The 18,358-nt window shown below is 41.0% G+C and overlaps 1 protein-coding gene across 2 annotated transcripts in view; it reads right to left on the bottom strand.

Moving 5' to 3' along the window:
- The window catches only part of Lrrc28 (leucine rich repeat containing 28), a 62,710-nt gene that overhangs the window by 11,875 nt on the left and 32,477 nt on the right, over nucleotides 1–18,358 (bottom strand). For both annotated transcript variants that reach the window (XM_013012188.1, XM_013012189.1), the window contains exons 6-7: nucleotides 13,573–13,779; nucleotides 3,317–3,419 (exon numbers count right to left, since the gene is read on the bottom strand). In XM_013012188.1, the coding sequence (XP_012867642.1) occupies nucleotides 3,317–3,419; nucleotides 13,573–13,779 (310 nt within the window). The remainder of the gene's footprint in view (nucleotides 1–3,316; nucleotides 3,420–13,572; nucleotides 13,780–18,358) is intronic.

Genomic DNA, 18,358 nt, shown 5'->3' with positions numbered 1-18,358 from the left:
GTTTGAAAGGGTAGGAGGAGGATTCCAAGAATGCTAGCAGAACTAAACATTGAGAGGGCTTTTATTCACGGGTGCGATGGTTAGATGGTTCTTACAAAACCATGTGGCCACAATACGGTGATCAGGGAAGAGACTAGTAGCAAAGAGGTAATAAGGAGCATCGACATGGAAACAGGAATGCGGAAGTTGGTGTGGTAGGTAGATGGTGTGGAATAGCCATTTGGATAAAACCCAAATAACTCATGCTTTCAAACTACTCATACCTTGGTGGGGGGAGGGGAGAAAGAGGTGCCTATTTTGAGTAGAAATGTCACTAACTTTCAGAAGCAGGAAACATGGGGTAGGCTGGATTCAATCCACCCAACCACATCTTTCTCACACAGAGCTGTTTCTGTTGATTTGAACGGAAGAGCTCTGGTCTTTTAGCCACGAGTGTGTTTTTAGGTTATTTCAAAACAATCTAATATGGTACATTTAAATTGTAAGGAGAAAAACACAGCAATAGGTCTTCTCCGTCTACTACTTTTTTCGTCAGATGGGGTTACACAGTACTTTAGTGTGCTTTTGAGGGGACAGAATCAGGGTTTGAACTCAGGGCCTTGGGTTTACCAGACAAGGACTCTACCATTCAAGCCATGGCCCCAGCCTCAACGTGCTTTTGTTCATGTGATCTTTCAGGTTAATTAAGAAGATTTAAACAAATCTTTTTACTAGTCTCATGATATTTCAGAATGTGCAGGAATCATAATTCCTCTAATGGGGATTTTGGCCTTGAAAACAGAGATCTCCTTAAAAAAAGGCTGTAGTAAAGTATCCATTTTTCAGCTAGATGTGGCCTATACATCTATAATCCCAACACTCAGGAGGCTGAGGCAGGAAGATCATGAGTTTGAGGCCAAGATAAGCTACACAGTTGAGACCCTGTCTCAAAAAACACCCCCCACAAAAAACACAAACATTTTCCTGTGGCATGATCTTATCGTTATCATTTTACACTCTGGCCAATATGCATAATGAAAAGTGTCACCATGGGGGCTGGGAAGGTGGCTCAGTGGTAGAGCGTTTGCCTTACATGCCTGAGGCCCTGGGTTCTATTCCTCAGCACCACATAAGCAAAAAGAAAAAAGCCGGAAGTGGCACTGTGGCTCAAGTGGTAGAGTGCTAGCCTTGAGCTGAAGAGCTGAGGGACAATGCCCAAGCCCAGAGTTCAGGCCCCACGACTGGACCCCCAAAAAAAGAAAAGTGTCACCATGGTTCTGATTTTGATCACCTAGTTGATGGTGCTTAATCTTCTGCCAACAGTCACCCGTCACTCAGGCCATTTCACCACTGGGAGAATTAGGCTGTAGTAAAAGTCTCTCAAGGACTTGCTAGGGTTAATCACAGCTACAGTGAAACCAGCTGTGGGAAAAACTCACTGACCTAAAAACATCAGGGCACATTCTATACCTCTATTTCAGTAACATCACAGAAGCTTCCTGAAAAAAAATCTCTCATCAGCCATCTCATGCAGGCTCTGAACTCACTTGTGCTATCCCAAGATAACAAGTGTATAGGAGTCCTAGGGGAAGGGCATGATGCCTAGGTGCTCTCTCTGGAGCAATCAGGGCGTATGGCATTCCCTGGAGGTGGCCAATGGGAGATGGCTGTCCTCCCCTCTCTTCACAGAACTACGTGTGATGTGTGCCAGTTATGCAGGATCTGGGAAATAAGACAGGACGAGTCAAGCATGCTGGTGGAATAGTCTTAAAGGAGCTCCTTTGGCTGCTGAGCTGGGAAAAGTAGTGGTGGAAACACTTTGGATTATAGGAGAGGTGGAAGGCATCTTTCTAAAAGCTGACTGAAGAGGAAAGATTACTGCTGTTCTGAAAACAAGACTGTCAGTTCTCATAAAATGAAATGTCTGGTTGCTAGAACCATGAGCCGTATTGAAAGACCATGTCAAATGTTAAGTTTTAAGTATTTCCAATTGATAAAGTCTGTGACATAAGGGTTATAACTAGTGAAATTATCATTGCAATGAAATTCAGAGGAAGAAAAATGTTTAGCAATGCTGATTTCTCTACTTTGTGTGTTGGAAACACTGTTTCTATGGTACATGTGTAGCAAATCAACAAATCATAGCCTTAAATATATATAATTTTATGTCAGTCATAGCTCAAGGAATGTAAGGGGCAACTCAGAATATGCTTTTTCTGGGCCTTGTCCATCAGCTGACACTCAGTGCTCTTACCTTGCATCTGCGCCCTTTGATCTGAGCCATTCTCTGAGGCAGTGACTTTACAATCTACCTTGGGCTCCAGGAAAGACAGGATTCACCAATAGCATCTTATGACAAAAGGTAAACTGTCCCTCAGGCAGGCAATGCCATCTCCTGATTGGGTCGAGAAAGGCAAAACTGCTCCTCCCTCCAGTGGAAGCAGTAATAACTTTTCAAGGGACAAAGATTGAGCTAATGGTCAACTAGGCCATGCCTGTGACTTGAGCCTGTCTTCACAAAGCATACTTTATCACTCCTTGCCCCTAATTCTTTGAGTTTACCTGGAAGCCAATGTCTGTACTCCTGAAGATGACTGGAGAATTACTGGAGTGCTGCCTTCCCATGGCTGCCATGGAATACATCTCCTTTTGCCCTTCACCATGTCTCTCTATTTAGCCTAGGGGAGTGAGTGGCTACACCTAATATGGTACTCTGGACTTTGGGCCTGGGGTCTGAAAACCTAGTTTCATGACATGAGGTAAAAATTAAAGCTGTTTGGAAGGTGTGGTGGCTCACACCTATAATCCCAGTTGCTCTGAAGTCAGAGATAAGGCAATATATTCTCCCTATCTTGGGCAAACAAAGAGAACAAGACGTCAGCTCCACCAATAACTGGTGTTGTGGTACATATCTGTCATTCCAGCTACATGCAAAGTGTACATGGAAGTGTCCTCAAAGGGTGTACTCAAGACCCTACTCAAAAGCAGCTAAAGCAAAAAGGGCTGGGGGCATGGTTCAAGTGGTAGAGAGCCTACCTATACCATGTGAAAGGCACTGAGTTGAATTCCCAGTACCACCAAAAAATAAAATAAATACAGCTGTTTATATCCATAGCAAAAACAAAGTAAGTACAGATTCTTTTAACTGTAATAAACTACTGACTGAACCTATGGTTCACCAGCTAAATTTTACACACAATGTTCTAGGTTGCTTGCCCAACAGTCTTGGTCCAGTAAGATATTTGGTCTAGCATTATTCAGGCCAAAGACAAAATTGACTAGAATGAGCAAAAGCAGTCCATCTGTTTCTAAGTGCTGAGAGAGACATGGACCTTACCCACTGCACCCGATGACTTTATTGTACAGGTAGGAGGGCAGGCCTTTCAGGTGAATATTGTTGTCCACATACACATACTGGAGCTCTCGAGACCGACCTAAATCTGGATTAGAGAGAGAAGGACTGTCATTCTTTTCAGTAGGCGCCATAATACTGTGAACTATGAAATGCAGTGCATAGCATTGGTGCTATTTAAACATTTCTATTCTGGATGACAAAATGTGGTGGATTTAAATTCCGAGTGGGAAAGCATACCGGCTGCAGTGTTAGGTTCTGGCTTGTAGACAAGTTACCCCGCCAGTCTAGATTCTGATTTTCTAAAAGTACATCGTGAAATCACTGGGGGTAGAACATGAATGCATTTCCTTCCATAGGAAAATTCTGTGACCTTTTTTTAGGCATGTCCACTTTAGAGACAGTTTCTGTAGGTCATTCATTTTCTCTTTTTCCTCTCCATAGAACATGCTACACAAAGTATAGCAGACAGGTCCACCCAAACAAGCTGACTTCTGCTCCTGATGAAGTATGTCTGCTTGGGCAAACTTCTGCTTTGCTAATCCTTGTAGGTCCAAAAGTGTCCTTCCCTATAAAATCTGGTTTTCATAAGAAAGCCCACTGAGCCTGGTTAGCGAGACCTCACTTCCATATCTGAGCACTCTCAACAACTGATCATTGTCCTCTACTGTCTCTCGGGTGATGTCCACTCCTGACCTGTCTTCACAAGAACTCCTTTACCCACTCAGTAATTTCCTACATTCTGACCCCCACCTCGCTCCTTGGTTATATATTCCCAAGTTAGCCCAATATCTCTCTACCATTCTAAGACCCCACTACAGTGGCCTCTCTACCTATTTAAATGGTTCCCAATAGTCTACCCCTGTGCTCTCCCAATAGTCTACCCCTGTGAAAAGTTTCAAATGGATGGAGATCTTTTGTATGGTCTGATACAAAGACGAGGTGGGCGATGGAGGGCTAGGGATCAGGGTTGGTCAGGCTGGGGTCTCAGGAGCCAGGCAGCTATGGGAGTGGGCAGGTTTGCCCTGTGGCTGCTGTGTGGATTAGAAGTGAGGCAGAGTCCAGATCCCAGGCTAACTGGGCAGTGTGAAGGTGGACAGCACCTGGTGCCAGTGAACAAGGACTAGGGTGGAATTACCTAGAATGAGAAGAGGTAAGCAAGAGTCTGCAAGAGGACAGTTTTGCCAGAAAGAGGCAGAACCTGCCTATTTTCCAGAGTGAGCAGAGCACTGGGCGGGGGAGGGGGGAGGGGGAGAGGAAGGAGAATCTGGAAAAAAAACTTGGTGTGGAAATCAGGCCCAAAGTCCCATGGGCCATTCTCTGGCCAAAAGACAGCAGAGACCAAATGTCCAGGCCATTACTTCCCACATGCCAAGCAATGGGTGACCAGCTGTGTTTTCCACTTCTGGCACTTTTTGTCACAGAAGCACACTTCAGAGTCTGCAGTAGCCTTGCTCAACCTTTTGCTCCCTGAAGCAAAAACATCATCTGTGAAAGGACTTCCAGGCTTCTGCTTATACAAAGAGAAAATAGGAAAAGGTTGAAGATCTCTTTCTCCAGGTTTGAAGAGAGAAAAAGGCCTAAATTGAAATAGTTAAATAAGAAGGGTCTTAGATGCCTGTACATTTCAAAACATAAGCTGGGTGCTGGAGACTCATACCTGTAATCCTAGCAATTCAGGAGGCTGAGAGCCGAGAATCACATTTGAAGGACAGCCTGGGAAGGAAAGGCTCTTGTCTCCAATTAACCACCAAAGGGCTGGAAGTGGAACTGTGGCTCAAGTGGTACACTGCTAGCCTTGAGCATAAAATCTCAGGACAGCATTCAGAACTTCAGTTCAAGTCCCAGGACTGGTACAGAAACAACAATAACACCACACACACACAATACACATTCTCTCTCTCTCTCTCTCTCTCACACACACACACACACACAAAAAAAAAAAACACAAACCATAAACTATTTTCCCCTATCAAGGATTTTTAGGTACTATGCCAGGCCTTGGGGATATAGGTATGAACACTACATTAATAGGTGGCAACTCAGAATAGAAAATGACAACTGAGATATGACCATTGCTATTAGAAGCTGGGACAAATCTCACAGCTCGCAGATGGGTTCTGAATAATTTATCACCCAGGGTGGGAGGAGAGGTTGGTAAGGAAGGGCTGGGGTAAGGAAGGGTTCCTGGTGGGTGAAGAGGGTAAGAAAGGGTTAACTGCCTCCTCTCCTTACCACTATTGGTCCTGTAATAATAATCCTGTCTGGGACCAACGATGGAGTAAGTTACACAAAGGGACAAAATTTGGGAGCATGGGGGACAGGTCCCAGAGAGAGAGGTGGTGGGAGAAAGGGAAATTTCTGGGCTACTGCCTAGATGCCCTTTCCTAGTGGGGAGGTCTTAACAGTATCTAAAACGAGGCAGAAATGATGGGTGTGATTTCAGGGCTCAAGACATAAGGCACAGTGGATTCTCCGTTCCCCTCTTTGGGATTCCTCAGGATAGGGGAAGACAACTTCCTGTCACAGGGGTTCTCCCAGCAGCCTCACAGAGGAAAAGAGGCCTCCGGCCACAGCCAGGTGTGTAAGCATCTGGAAACTCCTCCACACCCCAGGTGAAGCCTTTAGGTAACTCCAGCCCAGTGACTATGCAAATATCCTCTTCTTCTCCAACATGTGCCTGCTACATTTTACCACCCTCCAAGGATCTTGTCTGCAGCACTGCATGGTATTTATCTAATGGTGATTTTTCTATTACCCTTTTTCATGCTACAATTATTAACAGAAAAGTTAGAGGCCATAGCCTCTAGAGACAGCCAAGGACACAGAACGGAACCAAGTGGATAGGAAATGTCACTCCTGTAATAGACTACTGAAGAGCTGCACAAAGTAAGAGGGATGACGTGCAAAATCATACTACAAAGTTCAATGGACGTTGACACATAACGATGTAGCTTTGCCTTCTTTCCACTTAGAGGAAAAAAAGATGAATAGTTAATGATCTGAAAATGCTATTTGGTTTACATTTTGCCTCAGGTTTTCAGTGTAACAAAATGTGGTATGCACCTCTTGGTTAATAGTGAAAGACTTAGGTTTAAAGCTGTATCAAAACTAGTATCATCTGTGTTCAAATCTATTCCACATTGCCCAGCATACTGCCTTGTGGATGTGGGTATTTAATACACTTAAGCTTTCCAAACAGCACAATCTGGCTGAGACTTACTGCTTCTGGTGCTCTGAGCCAGTCTCCTCTGCTGTATTCTGAGGTTAACAATACCTAATTCACTGTCTTGTTAAGACAATCCAGCAATGGAGATGGTGCTGAGCTCGATTCCCTGCAAAGCCAAGTGCTGCTCAGGACATCTTAGTCCTTTATCTCCTCTTCTGAACATACAGAGATCCCAAAAGGGAGTGCAGGATAGGGAAGAGAACCAGCTGCTCAGCATTTTAGCTGGTGCAGCACAGCCTGCTGGTGAGGCAGAGAACAAAATGCCAGGCAAGGTCACAGGCTGTGAAGGTCATGCTCCCACAGCCTCCTGAGAGAGTGTGCTCAGCTAGCTAGGAAGCAGTCTGCTGGCAAAAGCCCAAGCACTGTGGGAAGGCATTTTTCATCATAATGAGTCAGAATAGGAGTATCTGCTATGAAAAAGCTTTGAGATATCTCTTATATGCTTAACAGAAAAACTTTACTCACTTTGGAAGAGACATTTATTGGCTATTAGGTATTCTGTTTTCCCCCTTCTATTAATATTAATGTAACAGTACTTTGTAACAAATATACCATGCATTAAAACTCATGTGTGTGTGTGTGTGTGTGTGTGTGTGTATTGTGGTATCTAGGTCTGAACTCAGAGTCTCTGTGGCTCTTGCTCAGCCTTTTCTCTCTAGGCTGGCATTCTAATCTGGAGCCATGCCTCCAGTCCAGCTTCTTTGTTGGTTAACTGGACCTTAAACAGTCTTTTGTGCCTCAGCTGGCTTTGAGCTGTGATCCTCACATCTCAGCCTCCTGAATAGACAGGATTACAGACTTGAGCAGCTGGTGTCCAGACTTCCATGCAATCAATAACATTGTAAATGTGTGTGCAAAAGTGCTCAGTATGTAAAATGTATAAAGCAAGGGAGTTGTCCACTTGCACAGACCTTCTCCTTGTGGCTTTTCAATGTACTTTATTGAGCTGAAAGCATTTCCCTCTTTTCTTTTGAAAGAATTAGGGAAAGCCAGAGGCCCTACTTGAATTCTTTCCTTTTCAATTCAAGGCTCTAGCATCGCTGAAGAAACAAAGTTCTCCTGTGAGCTGAGGGCTCAGCTCTCATCACTATCTGGGAAAGCAAGCGTGCAGGACAGCACAGGCCAGGCCAGGACCTGTGTCTGCTGCGCACTGAGTAGGTTAAAATTCATCTTTCAAAGGGCAATGCATTCCCTTCCGCAGGATGATGGGGCGATAGAAACTTCAGCACCAGGGCAAGCCACCAAAAGTGGCTGTTTGAAATGCTCTATCAATGTTAGGCCCATTTTCATAGTTCAGTAAGTCAGAGATACTATGAGTCATACTTACAGCATTTTAATTGCTATAAAATATCAGCTTTTCCACTAATGAATTCAGAGTAATTTATCACATATTTCAAAATAATTTTTAAAATTAAATTACCTATATCATGTCCTCTATAATAAGGACATGTCAACTACTTTTTCAGAATAATAATTTTTTAAATACACACACATACATGCAGGCTCCATTAAACCTTTTATATTATCGTAGCCATTCTGATCTATTCAGATTCACAAAATAAAATCTCACAGTGAATTATAATTTAATACAATACTTATACACTGTAAATTAAGGTACAATTGTTAAATTTAAGTGATTACAACGACCAAAGGCTTCTTCTGCTGTTCATCTAACTATTCATGGCCCAGCATCTCTATTTCTGTGGCAGTTAAAAGTATCAAAGGAATACTTATCCGTGATGGGCTAAGGTGCTAGGTGTTCTGGAGCACAAGAAGGAAGATACAGTCTCTATCATTTCTTTCCCTTGTTCCTAGTCATTGCATACTGTACATTTGTTGACTGGTATATTTAAAACAGCACAATACTTCTATGACATAGGTGTTGATATTACTCTATTACTGAGATGTAGATTAAATAACCTTCCTATGGCCAAGGTCATACCACTATTAAGAGACAGAACTGGGATTTGAAGGCCCATCTACTTGCTTCACCATGTGTGTGTTTTGAGGCTGTCAAGCCTCTCAGAACTCCATTTCTCTTCAAGCAGGGTATCTCCAGGACACCTTGGCCTAGCAGGAAGCAAGAGTGATGGGGGCAAGAGAGGGGAGGACACTGTACCTAAGGCATGCAGGGGTGATAGCAGAGTTGGGACTTTAAGGAGGCCTTCTAAGAAGACAAGTAATAAATTTCTTTGCTTCCTTTAAAAGATTAGGAAAGTAGGGAGCCAGTCCTGACTTAAGTGAGCTTTAGGGAAGAAGTATGGAGATATATGAAGAATTTCTTCAGAGATGATTCTAGGGGAAGAAACTTTATGACTGTGTGGCAAGGCATGGCAGGCAGAAGTGAGGAGCAAAATGTCTCCCCCTTGCATGGCACCCTCAACTGTTCCTTGGTTGAACTTGGGCTTGTCTCTGTTTTGAACTTCAGGACTTTACTGAAAATGGTGACTGATAGGAATCCCAGATTCTTACTTTTAAGTTAATTGACAACATCTTGCAGACATTCCTGGTACAGTATATTCTCGTCACTATTTAAAAACAACAACAACAAGTGTAAGTTCCAGAACCAAAATAACAAAGACTTTTGCTGGCAGACGCTCAGCTCGAGGCTACAACCCTCACACTACTTCATCCTACTCAACATCCACTCTGTGTCTTTTGAAGAACTGGCAGCCATTCTTTGCTTTTAATTGATGTTTAGAAGAACAAGGCTCCTTTTCTTCATATTAATCCTTTTGCACCCCAAATCATACTCTCAAACTTAGTGAAAATACATATTTGTCCACAGAAAGCTCAATCTAGAACACTTCGGTAATCACACATTAGCACAGTCAGCCAGCAGCCAGCCCACATTTGCAGAAGCCATATAAATGATCCTGTTAATTTCCTAAGAAAACCTAAGGCAAGAATAAAAAGCCTTATGCAATGAAGTAAAACTAAAGCACTATTATAAAACAGAAAAGGCTCAGTTAGGTAAGCAGCACAAGTATAAAGAAAGGAACTTTTGTCACAAATATCTGAAAAAGCTCAAAAAGAAGCACTGAACGTCAATTTCCTTGAACAAATTTGCATTCCAAGGTTATAACTACTCTTGAAATAAGACCTGTCTGCACTTTAATTTACTGACTAATTCTCTCCCATTTATTCCTATTATTAGTCTTTTAGCCTTGTTTACAGACTTTCTTTACTTTTCTAGTGTATCTCCTTTGCATTATTTACATTTCTACTTACTTTTTCAGTTCACTAATTTCTCCTTTGTTTAGAGCTATCCAACAATTCCTATAGAGCACAATTTTAGTCTCGTGTTTGTTGGGTCTCATTTTAGGAAGCAGATATAAAACGTTTCATTCAAACAGAAGCCTAACTCAACTCCTGGGATATTTAGTTTCTATTAGAATAAACTTGCTAGCACTGAAACTTACTGAAGGCCACAAACTGGGAAAATCAGTTGCATTACAATGACTCAAGGCAGTCTTCAAATAGAAATACATGTGCATTCACAGTTCTCTAGAGACTTAGATTAACTGAATGAATATGTTACATTCGTTTCTAAGTCTGAGATTAATAAATTATTAACTGATGCATGTATGGTACCCCATAAATATGTACAATTTTATGTTTTTTATGAATCAGTTAAAGTAAACTGTGTTAAAAAAAATGAATGATTAATCTCTATCTAGCCTTAATACTAGTTTGAAGTACAAATAATTTCACTGTGTGGACTTAAATATTTTTAGCTGAAAAAAATGGAAATAGCAATTCTCCTAACTTTCTAAGCAAATACAGAGAAAGTAGGAACAAGAAGCAATAGAAAGAGTGAGTACAGTTAACAGCTTGGACTTTTATATGATATTTACGTTATGAGAAAGACATTTTGTGTGTGCTCTGAAATGCCTGGGAGTGAGTTTCTAAAGCTACACCGTTAACTTCTACAACCCAGATGCTTTGTATATAAGGAGCTCCATTTCCTATAGAGGAAAAGCTAACTACTGCGCTACAAAAAACAAGTATTCTTCAGATGTGTGATAAAGGGTCAGTTTTATACCCTTCTCTGTTTCTCAATGTCTGACAGAACACAAGTTCCATGACACACAGAAGAGCTCTTCTAAGAAAGTGCACTGTACCACTAGAAAGTCTAAGGGGCAGCTCATTAGTATCGCTGCTTACTTTGGGGTTGTTCCATGGTGGTCCACGCACAAACTATAGAGCTCAGTGCTACACGTCAAATGTTCTTGGTTAAGAATTCATCCACTGCTTTCTGAGTAAGTATCCAATAATGATTCTATCTGCTAATGTGGGTGTGCATTTTTCTTAGACGACAGAAGTTACCAGCATTGAATTTAGTCTACATGGCACTTTCTGGGAGCAAATGAAAGGATGCTTTTCCATAGTCAATGTGAGCATGAACAAGCAATAAGCACTCCCCAAATAACTGAACTTATTGATTATGAAAGGGCTAACAGGGACAACTGGTAAAAGAAACTTTTCTTTGTATTTGCCAAGAAGCAAGTCACAATTCAGTGAGCGAAGTTTGAAGACCGTGGTTAACTTTCAAAGCACTGGGCTGTGAGGACTGCTTTTTTCTTTTTCTGCTGATAGTCACCACTGTGAGCAATGCCTGTCTGCAGACAGATCTGCCACTCAATTGTCATGACACAGTAATAATAGGAATGTCCTTTTTTGATGCATCTTTTCATCTTAAGAAGAACACAGCCAAAGTGTCTTAATGGATTTGACAGTGTTACAAGAGACTTAAGAAGAACATACTCAAAGAAACTGGTGGGCCAGTATTATAAGTGATTCAAGTCACCCTTACATTCAGCCTCTGTAGCTGACTTCTGAGGCTGCTATAATCTGACAGCTCTTTAAGACAACTACAGATCTGCAGTGTGAGGTCCCCTGAAGAAGGCTTAGGGAGATAGAGACAGGATAACCTGAGAAGTCTTTGTACTGGTTAGACTTATGACAAAATACTTGACAGAAAACTTAACAGGAGGAGAGGAAATGGCTTGCTGTAGCTCACAGGCTGAGACCCCATAGTGGCGGGGATGGTGTGGCCGGGCAGAACAGTTCTCATCATGGCAACCAGGAAACAGAGAGGGAAGAATGCACCATTGCCAGCACACCATTCAGACAAACATAATCCCAGTGACTACTTCCTCCAGCGAGGCCCTAAGTTTACAAAGCCTCCCCAAGAGATGGACCTGTACACACTAGCATATGAAAGACAATTCCTATCCCAACTCTAACCCCTTGAGAATCCAGATTCGGAACCAGCCTAGGCAGACAAATCCTTGTGACTCTTATCTCGAATTAACCGGCAAAAATCCAAAAGTGGAGGCATATGTGTATGTGTGTGTATTATGTATGTGTGAGACAGAGAGAGAGGGAAGGAGGGAGAGAAGGAGAAACAGAGGGGGGGAGAAAGAGGGAGAGAGAGTGACAGAGAGAGAGAGGGAGAGAGGGAGAGGGAGAAAGGGAAAGGAAGTATGCATGTATGCAGGTAACAGGGCTTAAACTCAGGACCGCTTCCTTTCACACCATTTCTTTATTATGGCTGGTGCTTTACCAATTAAGGTACACCTTTAGTCCAACATTTTACTGGATAATTGGATATGGAATCTTTTGGTCTTTTCTGCTAAGCTGGCTTCAAAACTTGATCTTCTAGATCTTAGCCTCCTGAGTAGCAAGGATTACAGGCACCAGCCATTGGTACCCAGCAGCAGGTATTTTAAATATATTTTTGTATTTAATATATTTATATTTAGGTTTTATTTATTTATATTTGATATTCTTCTCACTTTTCCCTTCTCTAGGAAACTCTGATTTAGAAATGTAGTTTACTTTTGAAATGGCTTCATTTCATTTTGTTAACTGTATATAAAGTATGAGATTTATTTGTGGAAAAGCAAATTTCTTACAATGAACAATTATGTTGACCTTAATGTATACAATATTCTAAAATTTTCATGAAGAGTCTTTAAATTGAAAACAATGTGATACACATTATGTTGGAAAATATTTCCATTCAGGGATGAGTAAATTATTTACTTCATTGCCCTCAGAGATGAATTATTCATGAAAAAAATGTTTTTATGAGTAAAGTAACATGATTTTTACTGTGATAGCTTAAGATTTCATATTTTAATTTTTTCAGATTGGCATTTTTGTACCAATTAAATTCTGTTCTATGTGAAATAAACAGACTGCTTTATTAAAGGCCTGTGTACTTTGACATGGATTAGGTCAAAGTGGGTTGACAAGTTACAGTAAATGAGGACATTTATTAGGCAAGGTGACATATCTAGTCTGGCAGGCAGTTCCTCCAAGTCTTTAAGTTTTGTAGTCAGGTTATCTACAATATTGATTATAAACGATACACAATGTCAATTTTCTCAGGTAGAGCTCCACATCTAAACAGATGTATTTGTCCTATGTCTGCATCTATTCTTCCACAATGCTCAGTGCCCTCTGTGAAACTCATATTTACATATACACAAACACACATTGTTTGTTTATGCCTGCACTGGGGCTTAACCTCAAAGCCAGGGCATACTTTCTTAGATATTTTACTCAAGGTTGGTGCTCTGACACTTGAACCACACCTCCATTTCTGGATTGTTGGTGGTTAGTAGAGAGAAAAGTCAACTTTCCTGTCCAAGTTGCCTTTGAGCCACGATCCTCAGATCTCAACCTCTGGAGTAGTTTGGTTTACAGGCATGAGTCACTGGCACCCAGCTCAAACACACAATTTAATTCCCTTGTAGAGTGTATCTGATATATTTTGCCCCTTAAAGTAGTATGTGAGCACTGCTTTCCTTTCTAAATGATGAAATCCCTACGAAGGAAATTTCACATATCTGGGAAAACTGCTTTGTTCAGAGCATAACTGGCTTCAGAGAGGCATCTTCGAGAAAACACAGAGGAGCAAATCGATCCATCTTAATCCAAGGAATACCTCCCATCTCATGCTTTGGCTGTTTAACTTTACCACATGACTGGGATCACTTACCAAGTGGCAAAAATGCAAGCCGGTTTCCAGCCATGGACAGCTCGTTGAGGCTGGGCAGCTGGCAGAGCTGGCGCGGCACACACCATAGCTGATTGCGGTCCACAGTCAGGTACTGCAGAGAAAGGCACAGGTGAAGCCTCTCGGGTAAAGTTAGCAAACGATTGGTAGAAATGTCTAGTGTCTGCAGCTCCTTCAAATCGCCAACCTCTACAACCAAAACCAAAATTAAGATAAATTGCCTTCTGATGAACTTAAATAAACAAAAATAAAATGAAATGAATTGATACTGTGACAGTTCAACAAAATAAAGATCATAGCTAGGACTGTTTGCTGAAGAACATAAATGCTGAAGCAGCGTTTAGGTTAGGGTACAAATAGTCCAGCCTAGGTAGGTGTCTAACTCAGCCTGCCAATGTTTCTTAAGTGAAGAAGGAAGAGGGGAGACACAGTGCTGAACTGGGACCTAAAGCCTCTTACTGATGGACCAATGTTGTGGATACAGTGAGAAAATAATTGCTGTTCCTTTTTTTTTTTTTTTTGTCGGTCGTGGGGCTTGAACTCTGGGCCTGGGCGCTGTCCCTCAGATCTTCAGCTCAAGGCGAGCGCTCTACCACTTGAGCTACAGCGCCACTTCCGGCTTTCTGGTGGTTTATTGGAGATAGGAGTCTCACGGTCTCTCCTGCCCGGGCTGGCTTTGAACCGCAATCCTCAGATCTCAGCCTCCTGAGTAGCTAGGATTACAGGCGTGAGCCACCAGTGCCCGGCTAATTGCTGTTCCTTTGAGGTAACTGAACTTCGGTTAGTTGTGTGACCTGCCTTCTATCCAAGTAAGTAAGAGGAGATCTGTAAATAAGAACAAATTATTTATATGAACTAAATGGAAGATTTCTGAACTAAGAATCAGATCACCTTTTGGAAAATTCTGCCACAGTGAAGTTTAGCCTAAAATAGTTATTACTGGGTAACATGTTTACTACTCAGCCAATGAAGACTTCTACCCAGATGGAATCCCCCCCTTTACTCCAACATTCTCTCATCATCCCTGTCTCATAGTTTGTCTCATGGTGAGGACAAGTATGTTTTTTACACATGCCATATCACTGTCTTCAGTGATGATTGGGACATTGTTTACAAGGATCTTAGTTCTTCCCAGGGGGGGAAAATCACCATTTTAGGAGAGAGGTATTAACTCTGTCCTAAGACATCATATTCCACCCAAGGCTTTATGTAAGCCTGGGGCAGGGCAAGTCTACTTCTTCCTCATCACTGCTTATGTTAAACACAGCTACTCTGTCATCTCTTCCTTTCTACTCCAGACTTTGGTCCTGAACCCTTCTTCTCAGGCTAAGGCTTTCAATGCTCTATCACTGGACTGGATTCACAGACTATCCCCTCCCCCCAAAGGTTGGCTTGAAACTGTGATACTATAGATCTCAGCCTCCAGAATAGCAAGGGTTACAAGCAGAAGCCACTGGCACCCAGCTAACATCAGACACACTTTATTTTATGAAACAGATATGAAGGCAGGATTTGCTAGGTAGAATTGTGTATTAATGGAGCCCAAAGTGAAATGACTCCTAAATATGTCAGTTACATTCAGGCAGAATGGAATTCCCTTCCTAGCACGCAGGAGGCTGAGGCAGTGGGTCAGGAGTTCCAGCCAGTCTGGCCTATGGTATTGTGTTTGAGGCCCAACTGGACTATATAGCAAGTTCCTGTCTCAAACAAACAAACAAACTATAAATAAACCAACTTCAACTCCCAGAGTCAGGGACTATATACCTAACCCTATTTACCCATAATCAAATACATGTTTTGTTCAGAATTCGGGAGCACACACTTGTCAATGTCAGGAAAATACCTGAAAGCTAATATATTTTGTACTCATATTACATAAACATGTAATATAGCCTGTATGTGTATATACATATACATATACACACACAGGCTGATTTTACATTTGAAATTTGAAATGCAGAAGGTTTAGAGTAGTCACAACAACGTTGAGAGAGAGTAACTGTTATTCAGCAGTGAATGGGTAAACTTTCATTATATTCCACATAATGAAATACTACTCAATAATAACTACAGACACATAGAACATGGTCAAATCCTAAATTCATTTTACTAGGTGAAAGAAGCCAGGTTCAAAGAGTACGTGCTACATATAATCTTCTAGAAAAGGTAAAACTATTGAGCTAGAAACAGAACATGACTGATGACAGGGCCTAAAGGAGCCAAAGGACCCAATGGTGTGGAGGATCTTGAGGGTTGTGGAATTCTTTCATGTGTCTTGACTGCAGTGTTGATTACATGAAAATACACTGAGTGAATTTTCCTGTATGTTAGTTAACACAAAAGAGGTAACTAGAATTATCTTTGAAGATAAAATTCTCCCCAATGCCAATTAATATAGGGTGGTTACTAAAGCAAACTTCAAAAAATTCCATACACTGATGAACTGAACATTATAATTGAGCACAAAAGTTAGTTGGGGCATAAATTCACATAATTTAATGAAGCTGCTTAACTGTTTTTATTTCTAATAAAAATGTTCCCTTTCTGACGTATCTTTTCAGTATTTTTTTCTTTTAAGTAAGTGTTTTTGTTTAGTTTTATCACTAGTGAATTTAACATGATTGACATCTTCAAACACCTTTCTTACTATGTCACCTAGAAATGAATGGAGTATCACAGACACAGTTAATGTACCACATTCCTTCAGGAAGCTCAGTAAGAGTCCTACTTTTTCCCACTTGGGTCTTCGGATCTCCACATGTCCTCATGCCTCTCCCCCTTCCCAGGAAGCAGACATCACTCTGCATACCTCATTTCCTTCAAGTCCCAGGAATAAATACTAATCTAACAGTATGGGCATTGTTTACTTTTATACTAAATACACAAATACACAACACCCTAAAACTTTCCAGCTACTTATAGAGTATCCTGACAATGATTTTGCTATTGACCTATGGTAACTAGACTAGACATAAATGACACTAACAATTTCGAAGAAAACCCAGCAAGTCCCCTTTAAAATCATCACTCTGTGAGGATGCACACTGACTTAACCTAGAATTTAAATGGGATGGGAAGGCAAACACCCACTCCAAGTCAGCCACTGACCACAGAGTGTCAATAACATGGCTTGCTATTTTCAAGCTCTGGCGTTTTCCGGTACCACGAACAAACAGCTCTAATTTAAGTTCCATAGCACTCTGGGCTAAGGAGAACATACAAAGAAAGAAAAGACAATTATTTCAATGCCAAATTTCATTCTCTCCAATAGTCTCACTCTTTATAGTCACATGCTTTCTCTGGATAGGGCTGTCGAAAGCAATACTCAGTTATAAAGAAATGTGTTCAAATCATAACCCCGTTACTTACTGTTGCCTGTGCAACTGTGGGTTATTTACTCAATTATTTAGATCACTGGTTTGCTGTAAACAAACAAAAAGTATTTGTTAGAGAGAGTGAGAAAGAGAGAGAAGGATGAGGGATAGAATAATACCTCCATCAAAAAATTATATTAAGTGAAGTAAGCCAGGCCTAAAAAAACATAGGTCCCATGGTTTCCCTTATTTGTAATAACTAATATATGTCTGGGACAAGTAGAAAAGGTAAAAAGCTATATACATATGACCAGATAAGATGAAGTTAAATGGAATGAACCCCAAGACAGGGACACAAGTGGTTTTTTCTTTCTTGCTAATGTTTCTAACGTATTTATAAGGTACCATGTGATTTTTTTTTTTGTTGCTTTGTATGTCCCTCACCCATAGTATGATCCGTTTTCACTGTATTTGATGTCGGTATAATTTGGGGAGGGGAAGGGAAAAAAAACCAAAATGTTTAAATAGGGATACAGGTTGACCCATTGCAACAATGAGAAATACAAGACACTATGCTGAAAAGCGAACTTCACAATTTAAGTGGGGGGAATGTAGCTGTGGAGGTGGGAAGGAAGGGATGGTAAGGGGAAAACAAAGAAGGAGGCAACAATGCTTGATAAGAAATGCACTCAAGTACCTTGCTCATGTAACTGTAACCCCTCTGTACAGTCTTTTCACAATAAAAAACTTATTAAAAAGAATAATACCTCCATTAAGAGGATAATGATATGAATATATGAAATGTATCTATGATAATACATGGCAGAAAAAGAAGTATTTCTAATTTTCAGTTCATCACACTACGTGACTGTCTGACACTGGGGATTAAGCTCAAAGGTCTTGTACTTCTTAGGCAAGTTCTCTACTTTTTTTTTAAGCTATTTAGGAGGCTGAGATCTGAGGATCATAGTTCAAAGTCAGGGACAGGAAAGTCTGCGAGACTCCTATTTCCAATTAACCACCAAAAAGCCAGAATTAAAAGTGTGCTCAAGTGGTATAGCACCTTGAGCAAAAACTAAGGGATAGCACCCAAGCTTTGTGTTCAAACTGAGCCTCAGTACTGCGGGCAAAATAAAATCACACAGCAAACTGTCATTAAAATTCTAAGATTTTGGATTTAATATTTCAGTTAACTGAAGCACAATGCAACAGAAAACAAACATTTATGAAGTGTGTAAATGCAGCACTTTCATGTAAATCCATACTTCTGTGGGTCCTGCCATTCGAAAATGAAAAAGAAATTTCCAGGTTTATGCCTCTCCTGTCAAATGCAAGTATCACAGAAAACTGTATTGTGCTTCTAATGAGAACAGATACAAATATATTTCTTTCGAGTTCTATTTATTCCTACCCTCTGCAGAAATACCACAGAGGACTACTGCTTTGCTGCCGGC

Source organism: Dipodomys ordii, unplaced genomic scaffold, assembly GCF_000151885.1.
Source record: "Dipodomys ordii isolate 6190 unplaced genomic scaffold, Dord_2.0 Scaffold15, whole genome shotgun sequence".
In the NCBI taxonomy this organism is placed as follows: Eukaryota; Metazoa; Chordata; class Mammalia; order Rodentia; family Heteromyidae; genus Dipodomys; species Dipodomys ordii.
Note: the sequence above shows the minus strand (reverse complement) of the source record. Positions and strands in the feature narration are given on the sequence as shown.